This window comes from Coffea arabica, chromosome 4e (assembly GCF_036785885.1).
Source record: "Coffea arabica cultivar ET-39 chromosome 4e, Coffea Arabica ET-39 HiFi, whole genome shotgun sequence".
In the NCBI taxonomy this organism is placed as follows: Eukaryota; Viridiplantae; Streptophyta; class Magnoliopsida; order Gentianales; family Rubiaceae; genus Coffea; species Coffea arabica.
In genome coordinates this window covers 8,835,884-8,860,551 of record NC_092317.1, presented here as the reverse complement: position 1 = coordinate 8,860,551, position 24,668 = coordinate 8,835,884, and the positions used below count along the sequence as shown (strand labels likewise).

General features: G+C 35.8%; 2 protein-coding genes across 2 annotated transcripts; both read right to left on the bottom strand.

Moving 5' to 3' along the window:
• Positions 1 to 1,113: 1,113 nt before the first annotated feature.
• LOC113739842 (nuclear pore complex protein NUP155) lies at positions 1,114 to 14,274 on the bottom strand. The gene is made up of 13 exons (XM_027267201.2): positions 13,827 to 14,274; positions 11,829 to 11,998; positions 9,325 to 9,451; positions 8,898 to 9,160; positions 6,978 to 8,628; positions 6,682 to 6,894; positions 6,286 to 6,533; positions 5,765 to 6,170; positions 5,371 to 5,576; positions 3,991 to 4,348; positions 2,811 to 3,029; positions 2,291 to 2,619; positions 1,114 to 1,353 (listed from the first exon to the last, which is right to left on the bottom strand). Exons 1-13 carry the CDS (start codon positions 13,983 to 13,985, stop codon positions 1,236 to 1,238), a joined length of 4,467 nt encoding a protein of 1,488 aa, XP_027123002.1. The 5' UTR covers positions 13,986 to 14,274; the 3' UTR covers positions 1,114 to 1,235.
• Positions 14,275 to 16,306: 2,032 nt separating this feature from the next.
• LOC140006020 (E3 ubiquitin-protein ligase AIRP2-like) lies at positions 16,307 to 18,953 on the bottom strand. Its single transcript, XM_072047541.1, has 5 exons — positions 18,586 to 18,953; positions 17,602 to 17,764; positions 17,367 to 17,433; positions 16,818 to 17,052; positions 16,307 to 16,712 (listed from the first exon to the last, which is right to left on the bottom strand). The coding sequence occupies exons 1-5, from the start codon at positions 18,672 to 18,674 to the stop codon at positions 16,502 to 16,504; spliced, it is 765 nt and encodes a 254-aa protein (XP_071903642.1). The 5' UTR covers positions 18,675 to 18,953; the 3' UTR covers positions 16,307 to 16,501.
• Positions 18,954 to 24,668: the final 5,715 nt, after the last annotated feature.

Here is a 24,668-nt window from a genome sequence, read left to right as displayed (position 1 = left end):
AATTTATATAAAATTATACTTCAAATATGCCCTCCTCTAGTTAACGGACGCAGGACAACCATCCCTGGACCATGTAATATATTTTTTAACATTTTTAATTCTAAATAAATGAACTATGAATTTTATAGGGGATTCAACTGATTCAAAGAAGTCAGCTGCTCATTCTTACAATAAAAGTTTAATATTTTATTACTATTCATGTGAATCCATACATAATAATTGCATCTTTATTGTGAAATTTTATAACTAATTCACGTAGAATTATACTCTATTCAAAAAATGTTACACCATTAAAAATAATTGTTACTGATAATCCATAATCAATGAAGTACAAGCACCAACTTATTACAAAAGACGTGAGTTTTCCATTTTTTTTTCCCTTCATTCGGGAAGGAACAATCGGGCACTATTCTTCAAGAAACTTCTTGCAAAAAAAAAATTTTTTTCTTCACTTTTCTTTCTAAAATTTAATCTTTCCTATATTGATGAATCTTAGACTAGACCACATTCTTTCAATTTAAATTCGACTACCAAATTTTGCTTGTGTATACATTCTCTATATACTAAAAAAAAAAAAAATTACCTTTTCTTCCTCACCTTTAATTTCACAGGTGACATATCTGCATCCATTTGTAGCAACTGTACCCGAAATATTGAATGCAATTTACGTTACCTACCCTAGTTTATCCTGTACCTTCCAAACTACTAATTCAGGTCCCTTGAAGATGCTTCGATGTTAGTTTATTACAAACCCATGATGGCCTAAAAAGGGCCGGCAAATTTCTCTTATACATATTGAAATTATTCATTTACAAATACTCTGAATTACTTCCCAGCCTCACCTGCCTTGATTGATTCAATCCCTATTACTCAAAACATCACTGATGAAGATCAGACCAAAGTTGGTCTGGTGAGCCCTGCAAGTACCCCAAGTGTTTAACTGGATTCATCTCCATTCTCTACAACGTGCTGAAATATTATTAGTCGTGAGCTACGTCTAAGCTTAGCAACACTCAATACAAGAAGAATATTCAGCTCCACAGGCCCTGCCTCGAACATTTAAGCAGCCAAATGATGGTTGCAAATAAGAGTGAAATTCCATAAGCAACGCCATGATGAATGAGGTGGAAGATCACATTAATAGGTCAGATCATTGGAAAAGATGTGTTGATTCTTAACACAATGCAAAGAAACAAGAAATGTTAAATACTAACAAACTTAAATTAGAGGGAATATCAAAAACGGTCAAATGGAAAATGACTTTGCAGTGATTCTTCAAGCTCTCGGAAACCTCGAGAGACTGCTTCAGTTTGACTCTGTGGCAGTGGCAGTCTCCTGACCTCAGTCAAGTACCTGTAAATAGAGTGTGTCACTATCAGATTTGATATACTGGAATTCAATGAGCTAAGTAATCAGGTAGATAAGACAAGAGACCCTTCCGCCCATCGAACTTGCAAATATCAACCCAATAATAGTGCAGAACTAAACCAGATCAAATATTTGCACATTATATTGACTAATGTTTACAACACAATAAGTGTAGGGTGAAAACAACTGAGAATAGAGTTTTTCATATGAAGTAATTAACCCAATAGACTTTATAGTTAAACAAAGGTGGTGTGAGAGTTTACCATGTCAAGCAAATTGAATTTAGAGTCAAAACACGCGACAACTCTAAAAACAAGTGATATACGAGAGAGAGAGAGAGAGAGAGAGTAAAGTCAACATGCTGAATAACTGCTGTTAACATGTTAGAAGTCTACCAGATTGAAAATTGGAATACCATAGCCACTATAGTACATTGGGGTAGCTGTATGGTAGATTCTTTTAGCATGGAAACTTGTTCGGGATCCCGGTATAAAGACCTCAGAAGCCCACTGTCGTGGAAATCAGAATTTTACAGCTACCTTGGTATATTACATGCCAAAACAGAATACCAACTGTAAATCCAATAGATTCTAGCACAGATACAGGACCAGCATTAAGCGTTTGCCACGATCCGAAGACACCTTAATAAACTTTTCTCACAATTTTAGGACTTCCTATTGTTAGCAAAAGTTAATAGCTTCAAATTAAATGTTATCTCCAAAAGAACGTCATACTCTCCATCACAATGGTACAATGTACATGTTAAAAGGATTTCCACATCGACACCTTGGAAAAATTCTAATAGCGATTTTCAATTAAAAAAAATACAAAATTGTAATGTATCAGAGTTTGCACCTCAGAATTCTGTTATATTGAGATGGGATTTAAGCCTAATTAATTAAAATAAAGACGAGGAGCTTACCTGTTAGCGGCACTACTAATCTTATCACGAACCCCTTGGTTAATGGTTGTGGTTTGCCCAAAGGAAAATGTTCCACCAAGGATTAAAGAAGCTCCAGTAGCACTTGTACTCATCCTATGTGCAAAAACGGACATTGCCCACTCTCTAAGCACCACGAGCACCGAGCGAAGAAGGCGTAACCTCAAATTTGGAGATGGTAAAATTGCTCCATTTGATAACAATTGTTCATAAGTATTCAATACAGGTTCTACTGCACCTTTGCAAGCAGCTAATAGAGCTCTTGCAATATCTTCATCTCCAACAGATTCAACCCCTGAAACCACTCGCTCCTACAAAAATTTCAAAATTATGATCGCAACACACTTGTGACAAATTAAAATGTCAAAGTTGGCAGGAAAATGTACTTGTTCCACAAAGATAAAAATAATAGGAAACTTCATAAATCAGTTCGTAAGAAGAAGTTGAAAAAAGAAAGTCAAAGAAAAGCTGGAGAAAAAGCTAAATTGGGGGAACCCCATACCAAAGCAGCCTTCTCAAGCTGTAGACACAATGTGTCTAATGGTAAGACTGCTCCATCCCCAGGATAAAGACGGGAGCCAACCCTCTTTAATACTGCACAAGCTTCGGCAATGCCACCCTTCGAAAGAGCTTGATCAATGAGTCTGGCCCAGGTCTCCCTCACGATGCTACTATCAGCATCACCAGAATAGCTAGCAAAGTACAGCATTTCCAGACATGCCTTTAAGAAACAAAGCAAAAGAAGAAACTAACTTTAAAAATGGATGACCCAGAGCATGCAAACCATGAGGTTTACCCAAGATAATGAACATTATCAAAAAGGTATGGAGTAAAGGGCATGATCCACCAACATAGTAAAAAAAAAAAAAGCATTGGACATGAAGCACTGGTACCCTTGTGGAAGAATTGGCCAAAAGGTCTATGTTATGCAGAAGAACAATTCCAGAAAAAACAAAGAATAAATAGATCCCTTTCCATTTCTAGCTAAAACTGTAGTCTCTGGTCATCAGGGAAACCACTTCAACTAGGACTAAATCAAAGATGCAAACAAGACTAGGGACACGACTAGGATTTTATGGAACTGTAGCTTCTGTACAACTTTCCACACCAAAAAAATGAGCTGAATATTTGTTGCCCTTAAAGCCATTCCTTTGTGTTCAACCGAGAATAAAAATGAGAATGGTTCTTATTTTTACTCAGTAACGTCAAAAGAATATAATGGATACCCAAAAAAAAAAAAATGCACAGCAAAGTTAATGAAGAGACAAACAAAAACATCCATATAGTTTTCACATTGATGCAAAAGGATTCTGCTACCTGAGCACAATTTCAAAACCAGTGTTGTTATGGTAACAATGATCTTGATGGAGTGTTTCTTAATTTGTTCAAAAGTACCATTATGAGCATCCATTTTCCATCTCGCAACATCTCACTTCCTACTTAACCCCTTCTCTAATTCTAGTTACATATTTATCTTCAGCTAACCATGTGTGAGTCTGCATGCATGTACAAGCAACGGAGTGAACATTTATTTAGACAAATAGAATGATGAGGTCACAAAGCAAACACCGCAGAGTCTCTTTTTGTTCTCTCTTTCATCATGTGGAATCATAGTTTTTTTTGGGGGGGGGGGGGGGGGGGGGTTTGCAAAGTTGAGGGCAAATATGGTTAGTCCAATATACCTCCCAGAGCTCAAATGGAACAGCATAATCATTATATAGCTGAGTGATGCTCTTCAAATCCAAGGACAACTCTTTTGCCTTTTCTGATATAGTACGGATCAAATCAGCATTGGGGGAGGTGCTCTGTTCTTGTTGTGAGTCATTTGAAACGGAGTTGACTGTGCTTGGAGAAGCCTCTAATCTAGAGGCCATAGCCTCTAGTTCCTCTTTGATTTTGATTTGGAACTGAATAACAGTAAGCTTTCCTTCAAGCAAATCCAGAAGTCCATTGTCAAGAGAGCCTCGTGCTGAAACACTCGTATTATCAACTTCAGTGGCACTCTTTGCCTGAAGCACGGCATTACTCAGGTACTGACGCCTGGTATTGAGACATTCAAGAAGAAATGAATCACCACAGCATGAAAATTAAATTTAACACATGAGATTTACGATGTACAAACTTGGGTTCTAAACAAGTGAGGTCAGTCCAGCAGCAAAGAAAAACAATTGGTATTGAATAGAAAACATAAGCCATGAGCAACATTAAACTAAATGCAATTGCTTCCCTGCACTCATCTGGTTGTATGTAAAGTACAACTTTGGGCCAAAAGCAGTGTCCTCTGTGCAGGAGGATGCATGAATTTGGATGGTCTACATCTAAAGTATTTCCTGGTTTACCTTTGATCTTTAAACTGAATCCTAGGGATAAACCAAAAGGAAACATTTTCTCTAACACAAACTGAATATATTCTTTCACTAGAGCCCTTTTACATATATCATATCCAGGGAAACATTGTTTCCCAAAGAAATTCATCAGTGTAAAACATTGATCTGTCACAAAGTCAATAGTCAAAGAACAAATCCAGTTCAGGATAGATATAAGGAAGAAAGGAAAAAGAAAGGGAGAAGAAAGACCATGGTATTAAAACAGACAGTCAAATAAATTAATCAACAAAATAAACTCATAAATTGAGGTATCCATAAGAAAGAGAATGAGGTATTCATACACATCATCAAATGATAATGTTAATTAATAAGAGCCGAAACAGTTGTGCATTGTAACTGAAGGCAATCAAATCAATTTATCTTGCTTAATACTTCAGGACTGGAATATATCCAAATGATTAGTTAACTAATCTATATCACTTCTTTTCTCTCTTTGGCCTTTTATTTACTATGACTAAAACTTCTGTATAGGAGTTCATTGTTTCAATCATGAATGTCAATCAGTTAGCAATTACTTAGTCTAGATTTTGAAGACTGCATAACACCTAATCAGGAGTGGATGAAGGTTCAAAAACAAAACCAGCCCCTTATCTTTTAGTTTGAGAGCCATGCCATCATTGAAGGACAAAAGAAAGCACCAAATATTTCTTAATAAGAGAACAGAGGACAGAGGACCTTTGTTCCAGAGTAGGAGCATATCCACCCTCAGTCGAGCGTCTTTCGGCCAGTCTTACCAACACATGAGCAGCAAGAATATGCTGTCTTTTCAAAACATAATATCGTGCCAGAAGCTCAAGATATTTCGCTTGATGAAGTGCAATAGGCAACCTTGACTGTCCAAGTGGAGAAGTAGAAGATGTCACCGCCAAAACAGCATGAACCTAGGTGAAAACAATTACACGAAATGTTAATTAGATCAGCGTCAACACAGAATTGAATATTCTGAGCAAGTTCTGGACCTTTACAATAGAAGATTATATCCTCATACTTAAATTGATATGGAAGTATATATCATTTCAAAGATGATCTAAACAAACTCAAAAATTTAGAAACAGTATAACAAAGAAACCTCTTGTGAAGGTTCACGACCAGCACTTTGCAAAAAAGGCACCAAATCAGGGCCTCCGTATTCCAACAACTCATCTTCCAAGCCTAGATCAATCAATGTCCGATATAGATACTCGTGAAAAACTCTATCAGATGACTGGACACCAAGTTGGACGATCTGGGATATATACTTTTTACGAGAGCCTTGATCAAGTGCAGATTGAGCAACAGGTTTTATTGGAGACCCAAATTCCTTTGGTGAATTATCACCTTTTAAGGCACGCAAAGCACTGGCAATAATTTCATAACACTGCTCACGTTGGGCAAGCGCAAAATCCCTGACATCTTTTTGCTCATTCAAAGCATCACCAGCAGGATCCAAAGCCTGTGCCTTTTGCAAAGGTAAACGAACAACAGCTTCATAATACCTGCATTTGGTTATTATGCCAACTTTGAAAACGAACAAGATATTTTCTTTTGAAATTAGTAGGAAACCATTAATTGGCCAAACAAACATGGATGTTGTATTTGAATATTACATACCTCAAATCTTCAAAACGCTTGCACACAGTACGTAGGTCTGCAGACTCTGGAACTTTGCTCAGGTAATTGAAGGCCTCTCTAGCCAGGTTTTCCCTCTCCTCTGCATCAAAAGTAGCCGCAGCTCTCTCAAGACATTCAACAGCAAGAAAGAATTTATAATCAGACTCTTTGAAATAGCTTGGACAACCATCCCGCAGTCTGCCACTAATATCATCAACTGTACCCCTGCCATCAGGACCAGTGTAATACTGGACACATAAATAAAAGTTAACATAAGAGAGAGATTCTTTCCAGGCCGAGAAAGCACCACTCCAATCAAAGCATATAAATATGTATTTGAATATAATCTCTATGATCAATGTCAGGCTTCAAGGAAGAATTATCTCAAAGTATTACCTCCATCAGAGACGCTATAAGCCTTGTAGCGAGTTTGTCACCCTCTTCCTCGCAAACTAGTTGATGAAATGTTAACTGAACTACAGCTTGCCTAGTATTTGCATCAAAATTACTAATCAGGCGTGTTACATGATGCTGTGAAAGAAGTTGGAGAAGAAAGAGGGCTTCACTGCATCTGAGCAGCAACTGTCTGATACATTCCATCGATCTCACCTGAAGCAAAGTCCAGTTAATTTTTAAGGCATTTACGGTGTAAAAACAAGAGAATGAAGCGCTACTCCTGAACTCCGACATACCTCCATGGCAGCTAGTTCTGCAGAAGTATAAGGAAGTCGCTGCCTTTTAGCTGATGATCCACCTTCACTGGTTTCAACATTACGAGAATAAGAACCAAATAAATTTCGAACCATACTTCTATCACCCACACCCATATCTGAACCAGTCCCTATCAGAATTGAACCAGTCACATCCCCCAGACCAGCAACAGAACCATAAAGCCCTCTTCTCTGATTCCTTCGTGAACTTAAAAACTTCTCGATAGAGCGGATTTTATCTTCGAGAACTTGCATTGCCCCAACAGGGAGTCTGCATATTACAACCATGTCTGAAGAACTTGTGCCACTTTTTGCAATAAATACTGGGAGCTCCCACAATGGTAAAAGTAACCTTGATGAACACAGGCACAACCCTTCATAAGCACCTGAAAATACAGGCTCAGCTTCTTGAACAACCTGTCCCATGCTAAAACCACCAGCTGGAGTTCGTGTGTTTGACAATGCACCACTGCCTTCTAACTGGGGTATTCCAACTAGTCTTGGGTCCTCAAAAGCTTCAGCTGCTTTTTCAGCAACGATATTGCTTATGAGGGTTTCAGCACAGACTATTCTGGCAGCCAGCATTAAACACATTCCAGATGCCTCCCCAGCTCCATAACGGTTGAAGAAGTCCTCCAACAGTGATCTTGGTGAGCTTGACTCCAACAACCTTCTCAGGATGTCAACCGGTCTGTTAAATACTATTTCCATCATGCCCATGGTACTGAAAACAACAATTCTCCTTCTTGGCAGTATATGTTGGGTTGAAAGGTCACCTCTCGCCCAGAGCTTTCGAGATGCCTTTTCAGAGGATTCCCACGTACCATCAAATCCACAGAATTCTAGTTGTAAATATAAAGACTGCACAATGGCAGCTGTATCTGGATGAGGTAGTACGTCTGCCACAAAAAGCATTCTACCTTCGATAGGAAGGGATGAGACCAACTCCCTTAGTGCACGAGTGCTTCGAACACCAGCTACCAAACCAGTGGATGAAGCTTGTGTGCTTGAATCCCTGTTGACAATTAGAAGAGAAGAACTAGTTGATGGCGATGAATCAGAAAGAACAAGAGCTCCAGCTGAATAATGACCTGATTCTATCTTAAGCGATAGATCTTCATTCTGAGATCTACCAGAGAGGGCCATGGCTCCAAACGCAAGACCACTACCCACACCCAAAGGAGGAGAAGGCCTGGTTGCAACTACTTTCAAACAACTTGGTCTCTGAAGATTGCTTCCAAGACCACCCAAACCTCCAAGGGAACCGCTATTTCCACCTGATGGCCCAGTCGTAAGGTACATCCTTCTTCCATCTGATAAAACAGCGACCAGATGAAGCGACTTTGATTCTAAGATAGACAAAGGTGATATCGAAACCATAGATGTCTTATTTGATCGAGAAGGAAGCCTTGACCCTGTTGGCTGCCTGCCACCATAGGATGGATCTTTCTGGCTGATCAAATTTCTCTCCTCTGCAACCTTCTTAAGTGGCCCATCCCCTCCTGGGCCCAGTGAGAAAACTTGGATTTTCATCTGTTCAGTCCTTCCATAGAGTATATGTCTCTCATTATCGGCAACCATTTCAACAATAGGATCAACAGCTGCAAATTTAAACACATTTGGCACAACCCATCTGCAGAACATCGAAGCAGCCATAAATCATACAACCATATGAATACTAGACGATAACACATGAAGATCAAAACATAGCAGATACAAAAATCAGCTGGGTGCTAAAGAAAGGGTTGATGATCATCAAAAGTTTTAATCTTAATAAGCTAACTTCAGTTTTGAGTAGAAAATAATTGTTTTAAGGCATATTAAAGCCCAGAAACCAATGCAACAAAGCATAACAACTATAATAAACAACTAAAAAGCAAATAAAGAATACGAAAACACTACCTTGAAATGACACTTCCCAAACCTGCAGTTACACAAACTTTACGACAACGTTTCTGCCAACCGGAACCAGTGGTATATTGCATCTCATAAACATGGCCATCACGACCAGAAAGAAAAATTCGACCCCAATCAGTGCAAGTAATACATGTCATTGTCACTCCATCAGATGGAATTCTATACTCATGCAACGGCTGAAGCACAACCTCAGCATATGGATCACTGCCATCACCCCTCCCAGAACAACAAACACCTAAAAGGATCAACTGATTGCAGGAGAAGGCAAGGTTGAATGAGAGAACCACATGACATAACAAAGTAAGAAAGATAAAGGCTTAATTATGACACAGAGCAAAATCGTTGATAGTATAAGAATTTGCTTTACAGCTACTTAACACATACAACAGAAAATAGAAGGAAAAATAGCTACCTCAGCAGGAGTGGCCAATATGAGGAGATATTGGATGGCCTCAACAAAAATGCCAGGCTTGGCTTTAGCTAAGCCAACAGCACAAATGGCTTGTTCATCCACACTATATTCAGGACATTGTCCATCCCTGTGTAGAACAGAAGAAATATAAAAATCAACAAAGTTAACAGACAGCAAGAATAACCAGCAAAAGGAAAAGATGATAATGTAAAACCAATAGTTTAATAGCTGCCCAATATCACCTCATTGCTACAACTGTTTGGAGATCTTGTGCAATCAAATTGAGCTCAAATAAATCATGACCATCAAGTTTTATGCAAACAAAAAGCTCAGAAAGAAGAAAATACTATGTCAAAGAAATATAAGCAAGGAAATTCCTTATTTTCCAGTCTCCACATAAAAAGAATGGACTAATACAAAAAGAATTACTATATAAGGTGAAAATCAGATGATTGACTTCATTCTGAGACACTTCAATTTTGTAAAGTTAGCAGGAATACCAAACAGATAAAACTGATGGGACTCTAAATTGTAAGAATCAAATGATTAATGCCAATTGAAATTATCTACTAAGGGAGCTTTGCTTAGAAAAACAAGTACCCACCTTTTACCCTTACAAGTCAGAAGATTACATCACAAATCTAAAGGGCTTTTTTTTAACTTTTTCTTTAGGGTGCTTAACAATTTTTCTGGATCTTCAAAAACTTTTAAACTGCCAGAAATCAAGGCAAGCTCCAGTATTTGACGGCATTAGGCAAATCATACCACAAAGAATCCCCTAGGTAACAGCTATAAGCACATGATGCAATAAATGATAAGTTTGTGAGTAATAGAAATTATCAAACAAAATGGCTAAAGCTTTGAAGTTTATACATTTCAGAGATGGCAACTATTGAAAAAACAGAAAACAGGCAATTAACAGGAAATAAGAAAAGCAGCAAGAGTAGCAAAAACAATCATAATTTATTCACTGAGCCACCAACACACGGAGAATAAGAAATCAAGCAATACTACCTAAACAAAAATCAAATAATTCAACAAGCCAGTTCTGTCTTGCTTTTGCTTTTGTAAAGCTGATTATAGAAAAGTAGTTATTTAAAGATATGTGGAAAAAACTGAACTCAAGTCTTTGTTTTTAAAGTTTGAAAAAAACCAAAAGCTATTTATAAAAGCACCTCCAGGACAACTGTTGAGAATCATCTTTTTCCTAAGTAAATAAGAAAGCAGAAGTCAATAGCAAACAAGAACACCTCATTCAGCTTTTAGCCTAAGAAAAGCTACGATCAGTTGCCTTGGGCAATTGGGAACAGCACAATATCTGAATCCGGTGTACAAACAACCTGCATAAATGTAGACTCATCCCACCACAAGAGAACTTCTAGAAAAAGAAAAACAAAGATAGAAACAAGAATAAGCATGCAACAGAGGTCACTGTGGCTAGTCAGCAGGAAAAAAAACACGTAGAATATGAAGATGATCATGACTGACAAAAGGGAAAAGAGCAGAGTGCAAACTTTCTTGCTGGTATTTGTTGATGTTGGGTCAAGAGGAGCCATGCATTACCTTCTAACCTTACTCAGACAAATTGAACTTGAGGCGCTTGCATGAATGGACCAAAAAGTTTAGAGTAAAGAATGATTGGATGAGAAGGATTTACAATCAAGGAAATAGACAACAAAGAAAGGCAAAGATTTCAAAAATGTGAGCACAAAAGAATGCTTTTAAAACTGGACTTTTGGACAATAGTAAAAATAGCAGAATACAGCCGAAGCATTGCATTGTAACCTGTGTATCACCAGGATGCACAGCATAAGCTATTTAGAGGGCTTCTATCATTTTGTTGGGGAAGGAATCTTGGATGAAACATAAAGAAACTGGGGGATCACCACTCAATTCCTAGCTACCCAGAGCACGGAAACAGCAACTTGGAACCATGCTCTTAAGCAAATGATGTCCTATTTCCTAACACTACAACAATACCCGACTGTAGCACCTTCCATTTAAAGTATCAGTTGAACAAAGGTAAAACCTACCCAACACCTTTGCACGTGGGAATCTCATCTTTATGCAAATTGATACATGCATATCTAGGAAGAAATACCAAAAAAATGCATCATAAGCTTAAAAGAAAATGTCATTTTCGTGTTCATGCAACAATGGTGTGTAAGTTGAATCCAAGCATCTACCTTACAAAAGTAAATATGAATCAGCAACTTTGAAAAACCGAAGTTCATCAAAGAGAAAACAAAAGCCTTGCAACCTCAACCAATTGCAAAATGTAAGATTTCTAGAAATTTATTTGGAAAGCTTATGCTAACAAGTAATACTTGATGCTAAACCCAACAAACTGAATAATATCTTTGAAGTAATTAACTGGATAAACCAAATTTGTTCAGAGCACATAAAAGCCCTAGTAACCATATCAAAAAATCAGAGACCCAATCAGTAAAACTGCGTAAAATTAAAACACCTGCCCAGGTGTCAAGCAAATGCAAAACACTAACCACTTGTCAAACCGCCAGATAAATAACGTGTTATCCACCGATGCCCATGCTCTGCGTATGTCTGGAAATATTCCACATAAAGCTGTTCCCTCTCCACCAGATGCATTGTATCTTTCAATGAGGACAGGAGGCAACTCCCAAGTATCCACAACTTCAACTAAAGGGGGCCACTGCAACAGGATGCACACCAATTTGATGCTTCTCCAAATGATGAATGACAAAATAGACAAAGGTACAGAATAAACAACATAAAAAAATGAAATAGTGCAAGCTTAAGCAATACAAATCACAATAAGAACATCCTATCCCAATTTCTGCTGCAATCAGATCCACCTAAAGCTTCAAAATACTGACATGCATAAAAGATGAATGCAAGATAATTAATTGCAGATTTGGGACAGAGTTAGTTGAAGTAGTACATGAGTGTAATATACAATAATACCCTCAATTATTCTCTTAAAATTCCTCCTAAAGTATTACAAATGAATTTCACTCTTTGAAACCTGAACCTTAAGTACACAAATCAGCTGATTGATTTAAAGAACTTAAATGAGATGTCCTCATCACTTTTTCTAGCAATTTCTCTTGAACAAAATGACAATCAACTTCAAAATGCTTTGTGCTATGACGTAAGACCAGATTCAAAGCTATATAAATGGCTGCTTGACTATTATACACCAAATTCATAGGCTGTTTATGCTCAAAGTCAGGCTCATTGCATCATACTTTCCAGCATATCAATCCAGACTTGGTAAATAGCAGTCTCACAGGTGTTTAGGTCCAGTACTTGACGATGCAAGAAGAGTTTGCATCTTGCCTTCGCTTGACTTCCAAGCTACACAAGCATCCCTTGTACTGCTTCTCTAGCCAAAAAAGAAAAGGTGGAATGCTATGCCTTGGCTTTCCAGATCTTATGCTCTAAAACCATGACAATACATTTCGGAAGAAACTTTTCAACACCGGAATAGCAGGTGACCTACTTGTATTCTTAAGAGTAGTACACGAGCATTCTCGAATAGTTCCCTTACTCACTTAAAGAAACCAACAGCACTTCATGTCATCAATAATTTAAGTATGATGGGATTTTTTCTTCAGAAGTACTTTTAAAGAATCGATTATTTTCCCACATTGAGGCTCTAAAGAGGAGTAGTAAAAAAAGGCCCAAAACAGACGAGCAGAGAAATGAAGGTCATTCTCCTACATCAATTGAATTTGACGTGTGTGGAAACTCAATTAAGCTACTTTTGCACCAATTTCAGCAAGCTCTCCAAGCAGTTGTCTCTCAACAACTTCTTTCACATTAAACTAACCTTTACAACTCCAATTTTGAACTAAATATCATATCAAACACAAAATTTTTTTGCCAGTAAAGCTCTTCAATATCTAGTAAACTTTTTCCAGAAACCATAATAAGTTCAAGTCCCATCCACCTTTAAATTCCACAAAAATTAAATTCACCCACCACCAACAAGAATTCAAATAATAACTCATCAAAGAAACATATAAAGAACAAAAATTACCAATTACTTGCAAAATATACATGTTCACTAGATTCACTGTCAAAAACCAAAAGTAAAACGTTTTTGCTTTGCTTTCCTAGAATTTAACTAGTAAATTACCTGGACACCATATACATTCTAGAATACCCGAAATCCAAATTCACAATCTTCTTTACCTTGAATTTTCTGAGCACTCAAATACTTGGCTCCTCGTATACCATGCACTAAGAAGAACATGAAAAAGCCCACAACTTCAACTACTATACAACGCAGTCTATCCAACATTCTATGCCAAATAACCATCTTTTTTACTTTCCTTTGCTATATTCCTTTGAGGGAAAAATGCCTAACAATTTACACCACTCCCCAACCCCCCCGCCTCCCCCCCCAAAAAAAAAAAAAATACAAGAAACCATTTTTGTGGGCTAACCTGAAATAAAGCAACCAATTCAAAAAAGAATAAGAATTATAGAACTGATAAAGATGGTAGTAAAAATACCTCTCTGGGTTGAGCAGTATAGGGATGACTAGCATATCTAGAAGCTTCCAGAGCTTCTTCCAGGTCAAGCTGAGAGCCAACATCTCTGCTTATACAGTTGCTGATGGCAAGCCCAGCATTAAACACGTCACGCATCACAATCTCATTCCTCCACGCCATTTTTTTAATCCTCTTCAACCTTCAACACAAAGGAGAAAAGGAGGCAAAAAAAAAAAAAAAAAGAAGAAGAGAAGAAGATAGAAATCCCAGTATCCCAAATTCTTATCCAGTCAATAAAATTACTGGAAATTTTTTGGGTTCTCAACCTAATTCATAGAAGAATAAAGGAATGGAAAAGAAAAGAAAAGAAAGGATCTGATAGAAGAGAAGAGGAGGGAAATTTCAAGAGGGTTTAGGGAGAGGGTTTTGACGTCCCCTGATTTATTTTCTTTCCCTCTTCTTCTCTATCTTTTTTTATTTTAATTATTCCTAATTTATAGTACTAGTATTAATAAGGGGGAAATTTAAAAAATTAGAATCAGAATTGACTGTTAGTCAACGTTTGTCATCGTTTTTGAACGCCTAGCAGCTGTACTAAGTGAACTGCCGTCAACGTTATCCGGAACGGCGTCGCGTAACCTACTTCCTGGCATGGATTTGGGCCTGAAGCATAATAATTTGTGGATTCGAGACTCCTACAATTACCAGCGGTAATTTTTTGCACGGTGCAATGTAGTGATTAACGGAACAAAAGTAAACACCAAAATAATTAGAAAAATATATTATTTACACTTCCATTTTGTTAATCACATCTTCACTATCATTTTCTCAATAATTAATACTGACACTAAATTAGTAACATGCAAAAAAATAATAATAATTTTTTTTTTGCTTGTTGAAATTTGTTCCCCAAGTTCAATTCCCACCATCTAATTTCAAATTTTTCCACCTCCCATCTTTAATTGTTCTTTACAATCCAAGCTGTGATTGGTCTCTGATTCCTTAATTTATCAACTGAAACCTATAAAAGCTATATCACTTGATGGACAGCAAAAGACTAGTTATGATGGGAAGATCAACGCCTAAACATTTTTTAGGGCACTTTGAGAAGGTTTATGCATAAGTTTTGGCTACGCTTGTTTTGCATGTCCACAAAAATGATAAATAAGATATGTGGGATCGGTAACTAACAGCCATCTGGGCTTGGTGGAGTAGGAAGTCAAGAGTTCAAACCTTACCTCCCATCACTCGCCACTATATGTGGCTGTCATTTTAAGTGGTTTAAATCCATACAGGTGCATAGTACACTTGTTTGATCCGATGGTGTTTCAGTTCTCGTCGATTCTCCCATGACCCAGTTGGACCCTCCTCCTTAGTATAGGCTAGATTAGGCATAGGATAGACAAGTGCCGATTAACAATATATATGTGTGTGTGTGTGGGATCAGCAATTGGGCAATGGTCGCTTGTGTTTCTTGTAGTCCGTTAATACAAAATCTGACTCTTGGCTACCTTAGATTATTGAGGAGAATTTTACGATGGTACTTCATACGTGTGTTTATCATGGATAATCATGGTTTTGATAGTTATTCTCAATGCTCAAGGAATTGATGATTTTTGTGTTTTCAGATGATTATGTCATTTGCAACAGCTGCAAAAGACCAGATACAACTCTTTCAAAGGGGTAATTGACTTTTACTATTTTCATCTGTCACGTAGTGAAGACATGTTATACTTGACGCTTGTTGGAATTTGCGAAGCAAATAAAGAAGAAAAATTGTGGGAAGCGATTTTTTGTGAAGAGTGGTATATTAGCAGGTCTTGATTAAATTCTGGTCCGTCCCATCTTGCTCTTCTTGCTAAACATGTTTCACTTAATTCAGCAAAGTTGCCTGATTCCAAAAGTTTTGGATGTTCATGAGCTTCAAGACCTCAACTGTGATTCTCAAGCAACACAAACACAGGGAAGAAAGGGTTTCATATTCATGCAATTTATCTTGTATTATGTATCTTCGATTATACACAGCTTTCCTTCGGATATAAATATAATGCATCTCTCCAAAAAGCTTTTGAAATATCTAATAAGCTTCTGAAGTAAAAGGAACTTTTTTCTAATCTTTTATGAAGTGTCTAAAACTATGAGAAGCCAAAAAAAAAAAAAGGGGGAACTGCATCTGATTCCATAGCTGCTATGGCACATGCACTACTCCATGCACACACCACACCTCTGCGATAATAAGGTATGCTGCTAGTAGAATCTCCAAGCTGATTAGTGCTGAAATATTTTCTGTTTCTTTCTATATCACAGGGGAAAGGAAATAGGGGATTGAGCTGGTGAGAATGAAACCAGTTTTTAGAACAAAAGGCAAGGTCTCTCACCATTGGTTACACATTCCTTGACCATTATTGGCACATATAACACTTCACAGCCATAACACAAGCTTGAGAACCCAATCTTTAGTCTTCAGAACCCAAGAGATGATAATTCCAAAACCAAATGAGTAGACAAGGCGAAGAAATTGTGATTTTTCATATATCTCCAGGCTAAATTAGACAATTAGGAAATACATTATTCTGCACAGATAGATTTTGCTCTCAGAATTGGAGAGGTAAATGGAAAAAATGGGGAATAAGAGTAACAAAAACTTATACACAGGTTAGTTGGCTACTGAGATATTCATCTACCTTATGTCGGTATCAAATTAAGTACTCATAGTAAACCAAGAAAAGAGCATCAGGAGCATCCTTAGGAAGACTGTTTATATAGAGGTAAAAACGCAATGTCTCCTCTTTCAGAAGAGCGTCCTTATCAGCTACTTCCTTTTCACAGGTGAGAACCCATAAGTCCCCTGAGTTTACTCTCTTCAGGCTACCTCGGCAAAATGGGCATGATGCTGATCTCAGGTTCCTGTAAAGGACGTAATGATAGGATGTAAAAACAAGTATGCTTCCATGTGAAAGAAAAAAGCAAGCCTTCTGAAACAAAACAAATCAAGGAAGGTGTCATACTCACCAGTCACGGTAGCAATTGATGCACATTGCATGGCAGCAGTTAGGCAAAACCATTCTGGTGCAGGGTTCCAAGCAGATCCCACATTCATCTTCCCTCTCCAAATCACCATCAACTTGCTTGTTACTTCCTCCAATTTTGTTTCTTACGATCACTTGTAAGCTCTGACCTTTGTCTTTATCACTAAGTAGCTCATGCGAGTTGTCACCAAGGCACTGTAGTGATGGTAATATAACAGCTGCAATTTTTTTTCTCAATGAGAAATATAAATCCAGAAGTCTTGCAGAAGCAGGACAACAAAAGGTGAAAAAACTTTCTATGATATGCATCAGATTATTTCTCTGGTTAGCTAGTAAAACATTGTTGCTACACCTAACTCTAGATTTTCATTATTAACTCTCAACCAAAAAGAAGAAGACTTAAAATTGTTCAACTTCATATGCTAGACTGCAAAAAAATAAAAAATCACCTATCATTTCCCAGAAAAAAAAAAGGCTAGACTGCGAAAACTAAGTAGCTCTACACTTCAACAACAACTAATAATTCACATACCATAAAATTCTCTAACAGTTGCTCTCCTTCCATGCGAGGCAAACAACTGCTTCCCATCAGAGGTAACCTGAAAACCATGTAAATAACCAACATATTAGACACTATAAACTTATTCCAGTGAACGGAAACAGCACAATGCTGAGCTTGTACAGTACAACATCTAGCTTGCAAGCATATTTAGCAAAAGGGAAAAGCGCCAATGGAGAATGCGTGAGCAAGGATATGAATAACAGACCTCATATACAACGATGTGGAAGAGATTCAAATAGCTTGGAAGCAAGCACGTGCATGAGAAATCTATCCATTGCAGCAGAAACAGAAATAAAGGTGCCAAGTTATTGTAGACTAATCTCATGTGCAAACAAGCATTATTGCTTGTTCTTGAAATAGAAGCCGCCCTGAAATTGAAATGCAACTCCACTTAATTTCCTTTATCCAAGCAAAACTACCCAAAATTGCTTATATCTCGTCTATCAGTCATGATTCAAAACTGCGTTAAGTAACTTTGAATTCCAAAAAAGAAAATGAGAATTCACAATTTTGACAATTACCACAGTCAGTAAACCAGTGTAAAAGACAGCACACAGGGATACAGATGTGAACAAGGGGTATCTGGTTTGTCAACTTTATGGAAGATTCCCAATTAATCTAATACAATACAGTCACTTTAAAAAAATCAGAGTCAAATGAAGGATCACATATCAATAAGTTCTTTCAATGCCTAATAAAAGCTTGAAAGGAGTGGAGGAAAATCCTAGTAATAAAACAGTGAGATACATGTATCCTCGAATTTTTTACTCAAGTCATATATGCATGAGCAAAACTAACAAAGAATTAACCAAAACCAAAGAAAAATATTAGAACAGACAAACTGAAATACTACTATCTTAATGAAGCTGATACGAAAATAAAAGAAAACGAAGAAATGCACTTGGAATCGGATTAAGTTAATTTCTTAAAGAAAAAAACTTGCACAAAAATGTATACAGAAAATTGACCAGCCAAAAAAATGGAAAATAGAAAATAAAACCATTGACAGGGGTTAGTTCAGGAATCCAATACAGGAAAACAAGGGGACTTTGATCAGACTAATTTCACCTTCTGCAAGTCAATCAAAACAGCCCAAGTTCAGTAAATACACTAAAGCACCATAAACAATTAAAACCCGCTTGATATTTCCAACATCACACACCATAATGATGAAAGAAAGAAAACTCACAAGGCATTGGCATGGCGAATATCTGCTTCGAGGGCCAAGATGGATTCTTGATAAGAACTGGAACTAGCAAGCTGATAGTAATCCATCATCAATTACTCAATCGAAACCACTAATTCTTGCTTTTTTCCCAACCGGGACTTTTTTGCTTTCTTTAAAAAAACAAGAACAACAAAATTGTTGATCACTTTTTAACAAAAAGCCAACAACTTTAACAATAAAGTAGGCGCGTTTACGAGCAGTATATAACTATAACAAGAATAAATTGCCACAGAAAGTTTGGAGACTTTTGGGCGGTTGCTATGAGAAGACTGGGTCGTTTGTTTGAAGCTATCCTGAATTTTGATGGATACTCAGTTTGAGTGTACTCTTCCGCCGTTTGACTTATATATATGTTGAGTAGTGCCACTGTGTCACGGCCGTTTGGAACCCGCTTGGGATTGCAGCAGCATATTGAAAAATATTTTATCTAATAAAATTTTTATTAAGTGTACTTATTAAATACTTAAGTGCTGTTAACTATATTATTTAGATACATAATTTGATAAATACTCATTATATTAGATAATCTGTAATTTAAAATTTTTAAATGTATTTATCTTTTTATTTAGTTTATAAAAATAAAATGATTAAATTTAATACTTTATTTTTTAAAATACAAAAGCTATACAAAAAATATCAAATTTGACCTTTTTACAAAAAGTGCTTTTATCACTGAAAAACTTCACTCTTAAATTTTATCGGATAATATTCATCAAATAATTTTAAAAAAATTTTTTTTTTTACCAAAAGCATCGCAATCCAAGAGCTCCTCAACGCAAACACATTAACATGAGCAAGAAGGAGTGAGAAAGAGAGAGATCTTCCTTAGTTTGAGTTTTGAGGAAACAAAGGATGATTGAATGGATCTTTTCCCCAAATTTTGCATTTGGCCCCCATGAAAATGGCCATTTTGGCACGCATTATGGTAGACAAAATGTTTTGTTTGCATTTGACCCATGGGACTTTAATTGGTTGAAATTTTCTCTTCTTTTCTTATTTGAGGTAATGGTAGACGAGTAAATCTTTTTCAAAGTTTAAAGATAGGTAAAGAATTTGAGAATTATTGCTTACCAACTTATGTTAATTGTGCAATGTTTAATTATTTGGTACTTGCATAAACGTACGAATGTCTTAAATAACAAGATTTATTTTAGATGGTATGTAGAAAACAAGCACCACTTGTGTGGGACTATGTGCCAAAAATCTAACTATTTCACTAACAAATAGTCTAAGACAAGTTTTCGCTAACCACTATTAGTGTATTGGCAAAGTTACTTGACGGTAATTAGTGGAAACAACAGCAAGAATGGACCAGAAGTAATGTTATAATCCTAATAATAATCCCTAGGAAATGTCTAATTAATTTTTTTTCCAAAGCAATACTTAGCAGGTATGACCATTTCCTCAATTACCAAGCACTGTCCAGAATGACAAGGAAAAGAAGACAAAAGTAAAAGTATGGCAAGTAAAAGATTTATCCAACATATACCCTGTATACAATGATTTGTCTTGATAAAGTGGAGCACATTCTTAAGCAAACTTTAGAAAGCATTTATATATGTTAGAAGTAATATTTATCCTTTTCCAATAATTTGATGTAGCATAAATTAAGGCCTAGAATAATTTTCCAATTACAATTTCGTCTTCCATTTATTATGGCATGCATGAACCAAAAACTTGTTGAAGAGAAACCAGTTGATAGAGACAAGAATAAACTGATTAAGTGCATTATTAATATAGCCATATTCATCATAAAAGTACTTCAATATTCTTCCAAATATGCTCATTTTTGTTTCTTAGACAATCATTACTTGATTCAATGTGACATTTTAACAACCACTAGGTGCATTGTAAACGTATCACTTGCCATCGTGTGGCTATGCATGTGATTTAATGCTCTCAAATTTTTCTTTTTTTGGTATATCATAGCACGTACTTTTAAGGGTTTTACTTTCTTTTTTTTGCTCTCAGATATGGTTTTACTTACTATTATTTTGAAATTTCAATAAATGATCGTGCTTAGATGGATGAGATTTCAAATCAGAAAAGAAACGATAAAAATAAGATCATGCATATCAAAATTTCAAGGAAAAAAAAAATCTATAGTCCCTTTTGGGTACTATGCCCATGATCGTAATCTAATTATCTTTTGTCACATCATTCAATGATTTAGGGTGCATTTGATAAAATTGAAATCTGAAAACTGAAATTTGAAATCTGAAGTCTGAATCCATTAAATCATTGAATTGTTAAGTATTAAATCTAATATATTTGAGTGCATATCATATTCAGTGATAAGTGAATAACTTATCACTTAATTTTGAGAGTAAGTTTTACTTAGAAAATTCAGTGTCACTTAATTAATTGAGATATTCAATTTTGGGTTATCAAACGATCTGAATCCATTAAGTTTAAGTGTTAAATTGGGTTATCAAGCAGGGCCTTAAACACCGAATATCATCTAAAGGGTGATAATGATTTTTATATATCTAATGGTGAATTTAAACACATAGATATGGTATTCAAAAACAACTATAGAATTTTTCCAAAATTTATTCAGTATATGAAACACAACCGAAGAACTAAGGTTGCAGCTTGCGATATCTATGCTCTTTTGGTTTAAAGTTTGGTAAGAAATTGGAAAAGCATGAAAAGGAGATGAAAAAAGAGGCATTGTTTATGCCATAGAATTAGAGTGAAAATGACCACCGTAGTTGGTACTCATGAGAATTTTTTTTTTCCAGTCACATTAATCTACTAGAGCTCATGTAAAACTATTTAGGTATCGATTCTATGATCAGATTAACTTTTTTCGTTCTTTTTTCAATACGAAGTCTACAAACAAGAGTAATCTTGGCAATAGAGTGTATATTGTGAATTAGCAGCATGTTTTTGTGCGCCATAACTCTTTCTCAGCTTTTACAATATTTGGAGTTTTGAATATTATCAAAAGTTTTACTTAATAAGTTTTAATGTATATATTTCATGGTAAAATATAATTTTGTTACACAATGGCATTCATATGATTTCAACGGTGTGGGATAATGTCCTAGTCATGTATATGAATTCAGCCAAAACTATATACACCAAATAACTGCCCCTGCTCGATGGTGGTTCAACTTTCATTTACAGTGAAAAAAATTTAAGAATGGTATCAAAACATTTCTTTAGTCTAGTAAGATCTGTATATCTGTTAATCTCTAACACAAGTCTCTTTAGACTCACTATAGTAGCCCGTTTGGCAGCCCTTGCTGAAATCATTACTCTGTCATTCTTCCGTGCTCTAACAATTGCGCTCCTTAGTATAAAAAAATCGTTATATTGTTAGTGTATAATTGTCTGTGTATAAAAAATTAACTCTAAAGTTATTGATATAGAATTTTGAAGACTGAGATGAATACAACTTAAAAATGTCGACAAGCTTCTGAAAACATGAGAGACACACTAGTACTGGTTCGTGTAATTACGATTAAATTTCAGGTTCCTCTCACTGGGAGTCATTTTGACTTGTAATGAATATAAATTGTACAATAGCTTGCGTGCCAACAGGCAACAGACAACAAGACCTCCAACGAAAGCGTACAATTCAAAGTCAAACCATTTGGACGGTTCCAGAACTTTAATTGGACGGTTCTGACGAAGCACTATAACATCATCTAGCAACTACTATCTAGATGAGTAGCTTCACTCGAATTCAACGCTAGTTTTAATTGATTCGCATGAATCATTTGGACATTTTGACACGGTCAAATGTGTTTCCTTCAACAATTCCAGAACTTTAATTGGGACCTTTCCGACAAAGCACTATAACCATGGAGACTGGCTGGACGATTATCAGAAGGACCGTCATTGAATCGTACACGATCAGGATTTAATTCAAAAAAATTATATGATTCAAATTATTTTTATATTTCATTTTTAATAATATGTATGAGACTCACAAAATTTATTCTAAAGTTACACGTTGTGCAAATAAAGTTATATCGTGTGCAAACAAAGTTATGTAATATAGAAAATACACAAAATCTCCGGCAACCGTTCATGCCCGTGGTCCTATAATCATTATATAGCAAAATACCATCTGGATGACTAGCTTCACTCGAATTCAATGCTAACTTGAATTGATTGATGTGAGAGTTGTATTGACGTATAACTTATGATTCTAGAAATATGTTTTGATTCGTGGTAGTGCGTGAAACCAAATTTACATAACTTTTTCCTTACAAAAAAAAATCGCTATTTTTAATGATGGTTGGCCAAATCATTAAAAAAATCCTTGAAAAAATATAGCTAAAACTAAGTCAATATTATTTTGACAATACAATGGGATGTGGCATGTGTCACCATCAGTTATACAATTATATTGCAAAAACCCCTAAAAGGAAAATAGTAATGATTTCTTTATTCCTCAATATTTGTTTCTATGTGATCCTATGTTGCCATTTCGTCCTTTAGGTTGTTCTTATTTATCTCTTTTTATGGGCGCATATTTGTATTTGGAGATGGTATGGCTGAATTTTATATTCAACGAGAGCGCTACTTCTAAGATGCAGAAGCAAATAAATGTTGTTGCCCAAGCCTAGTATTCTTCCATCATATAAAGCACAAATTTACTTACAAAATAACACATAATTGAAAATTGTATGAGAAATTCCATCGATATAAAACAAATAGAAGAAAACCTCCACCCAATTTCAGGTAAAAAAATATAAAAATAGATGGAAAATAGATGAAATAGCTTGAAAATATTTAAGAAAATCCATTGAGTTGATAATCTTTTTTAAAGAACTGAATTTGTCTTTTAAATGTTTTAAATTGTACATTCTTTTAGCACCAGATACATATCAAGTTATATAATAAGGAAAAGAATCTTAACATTTTATTGCTGTCTGTATAAGAAAAAGTTAGCAATCAGGAAATGGTGATGTAAGCAAATATATTTTACCAAATTAAAACAATTGAATTACAAGTATTTCCTAGTAATTCACAATTTGTAAGTGCCTCCATGGAAATCAAACCTATAAAGTGACCACCTGGGTAGGGGTTCAGACGGCTACGGCGGATGAGTTGAATTCAACAAAGTAATTAAAAAATTATTTGCAAATAGAAATGCCAAAAAAAAGGGATTTTTTTTGTCTAACTGATGTTAGTGGGCACCTTTAGCATCCTTAAATTACATTTCATTTATCATGCGAATATACACAATTATAATAATTACACCACCACCTAATTTTCAACATTTTTTTAAAATTATCCACATTTTTTCAACAAACTCACACATAAGACTAGAGGTGCTATCGAACCGAGTCGAACTCGAGTAGCACCATACTCGAGCTCGAGCTCGATCAAAATTTGTGCTACTCGAGCTCGATCGAGTAAAAAAATTTGGACTCGAGCTCGACTCGATGAAATAAAACTAAACTCGATCTCGACTTGTTTGAGCTCGAGTAAATATCAAGCCCGAGCTACTCGACCTAAAAAATAAAAATTATAGATTTATTTCAAAACTCGAGCTCGAGTTTTGAAATAAATCTATAATTTTTTTTAAAAAATATATAATAAAAATATATAATATAAATAAAATATGAAAGCTCGATTAAGCTCGGCGAGCACTCAAGTACTTATTTCTTGAACTCGAACTCGACTCGTTAAATTTAACGAGTAGCTCGAGCTCAAACTCGAGCTCGATTTTACTGAGCTCGAGCTCGAGTCAAGCTTTTGATCAAGCTGCTCGCGAGCAGCTTGACTTGCTAGCACCCCTACCTAAGACTCTTCTTAACGATTAGGCTTAGGTACTCGTTAGCCAAACCTAATATATATATATATGGTTCTCCACATGGATATGGATTCCATTATAATATCAAAAAAGAAATTTACATGCAGAGAAAGAAACCCTCATCTTTCTTTAATTCATTCTCAATTAAAGCCTTAAATTATCAATCTTTATATTGTACTAATTGAAAATTGAAAAGGTTTGAAGATATAGTATAAATTCACTTAGACCTATTTGGAATTGCAGTTCTTTTGTTAAAAAAGTGTTTTTA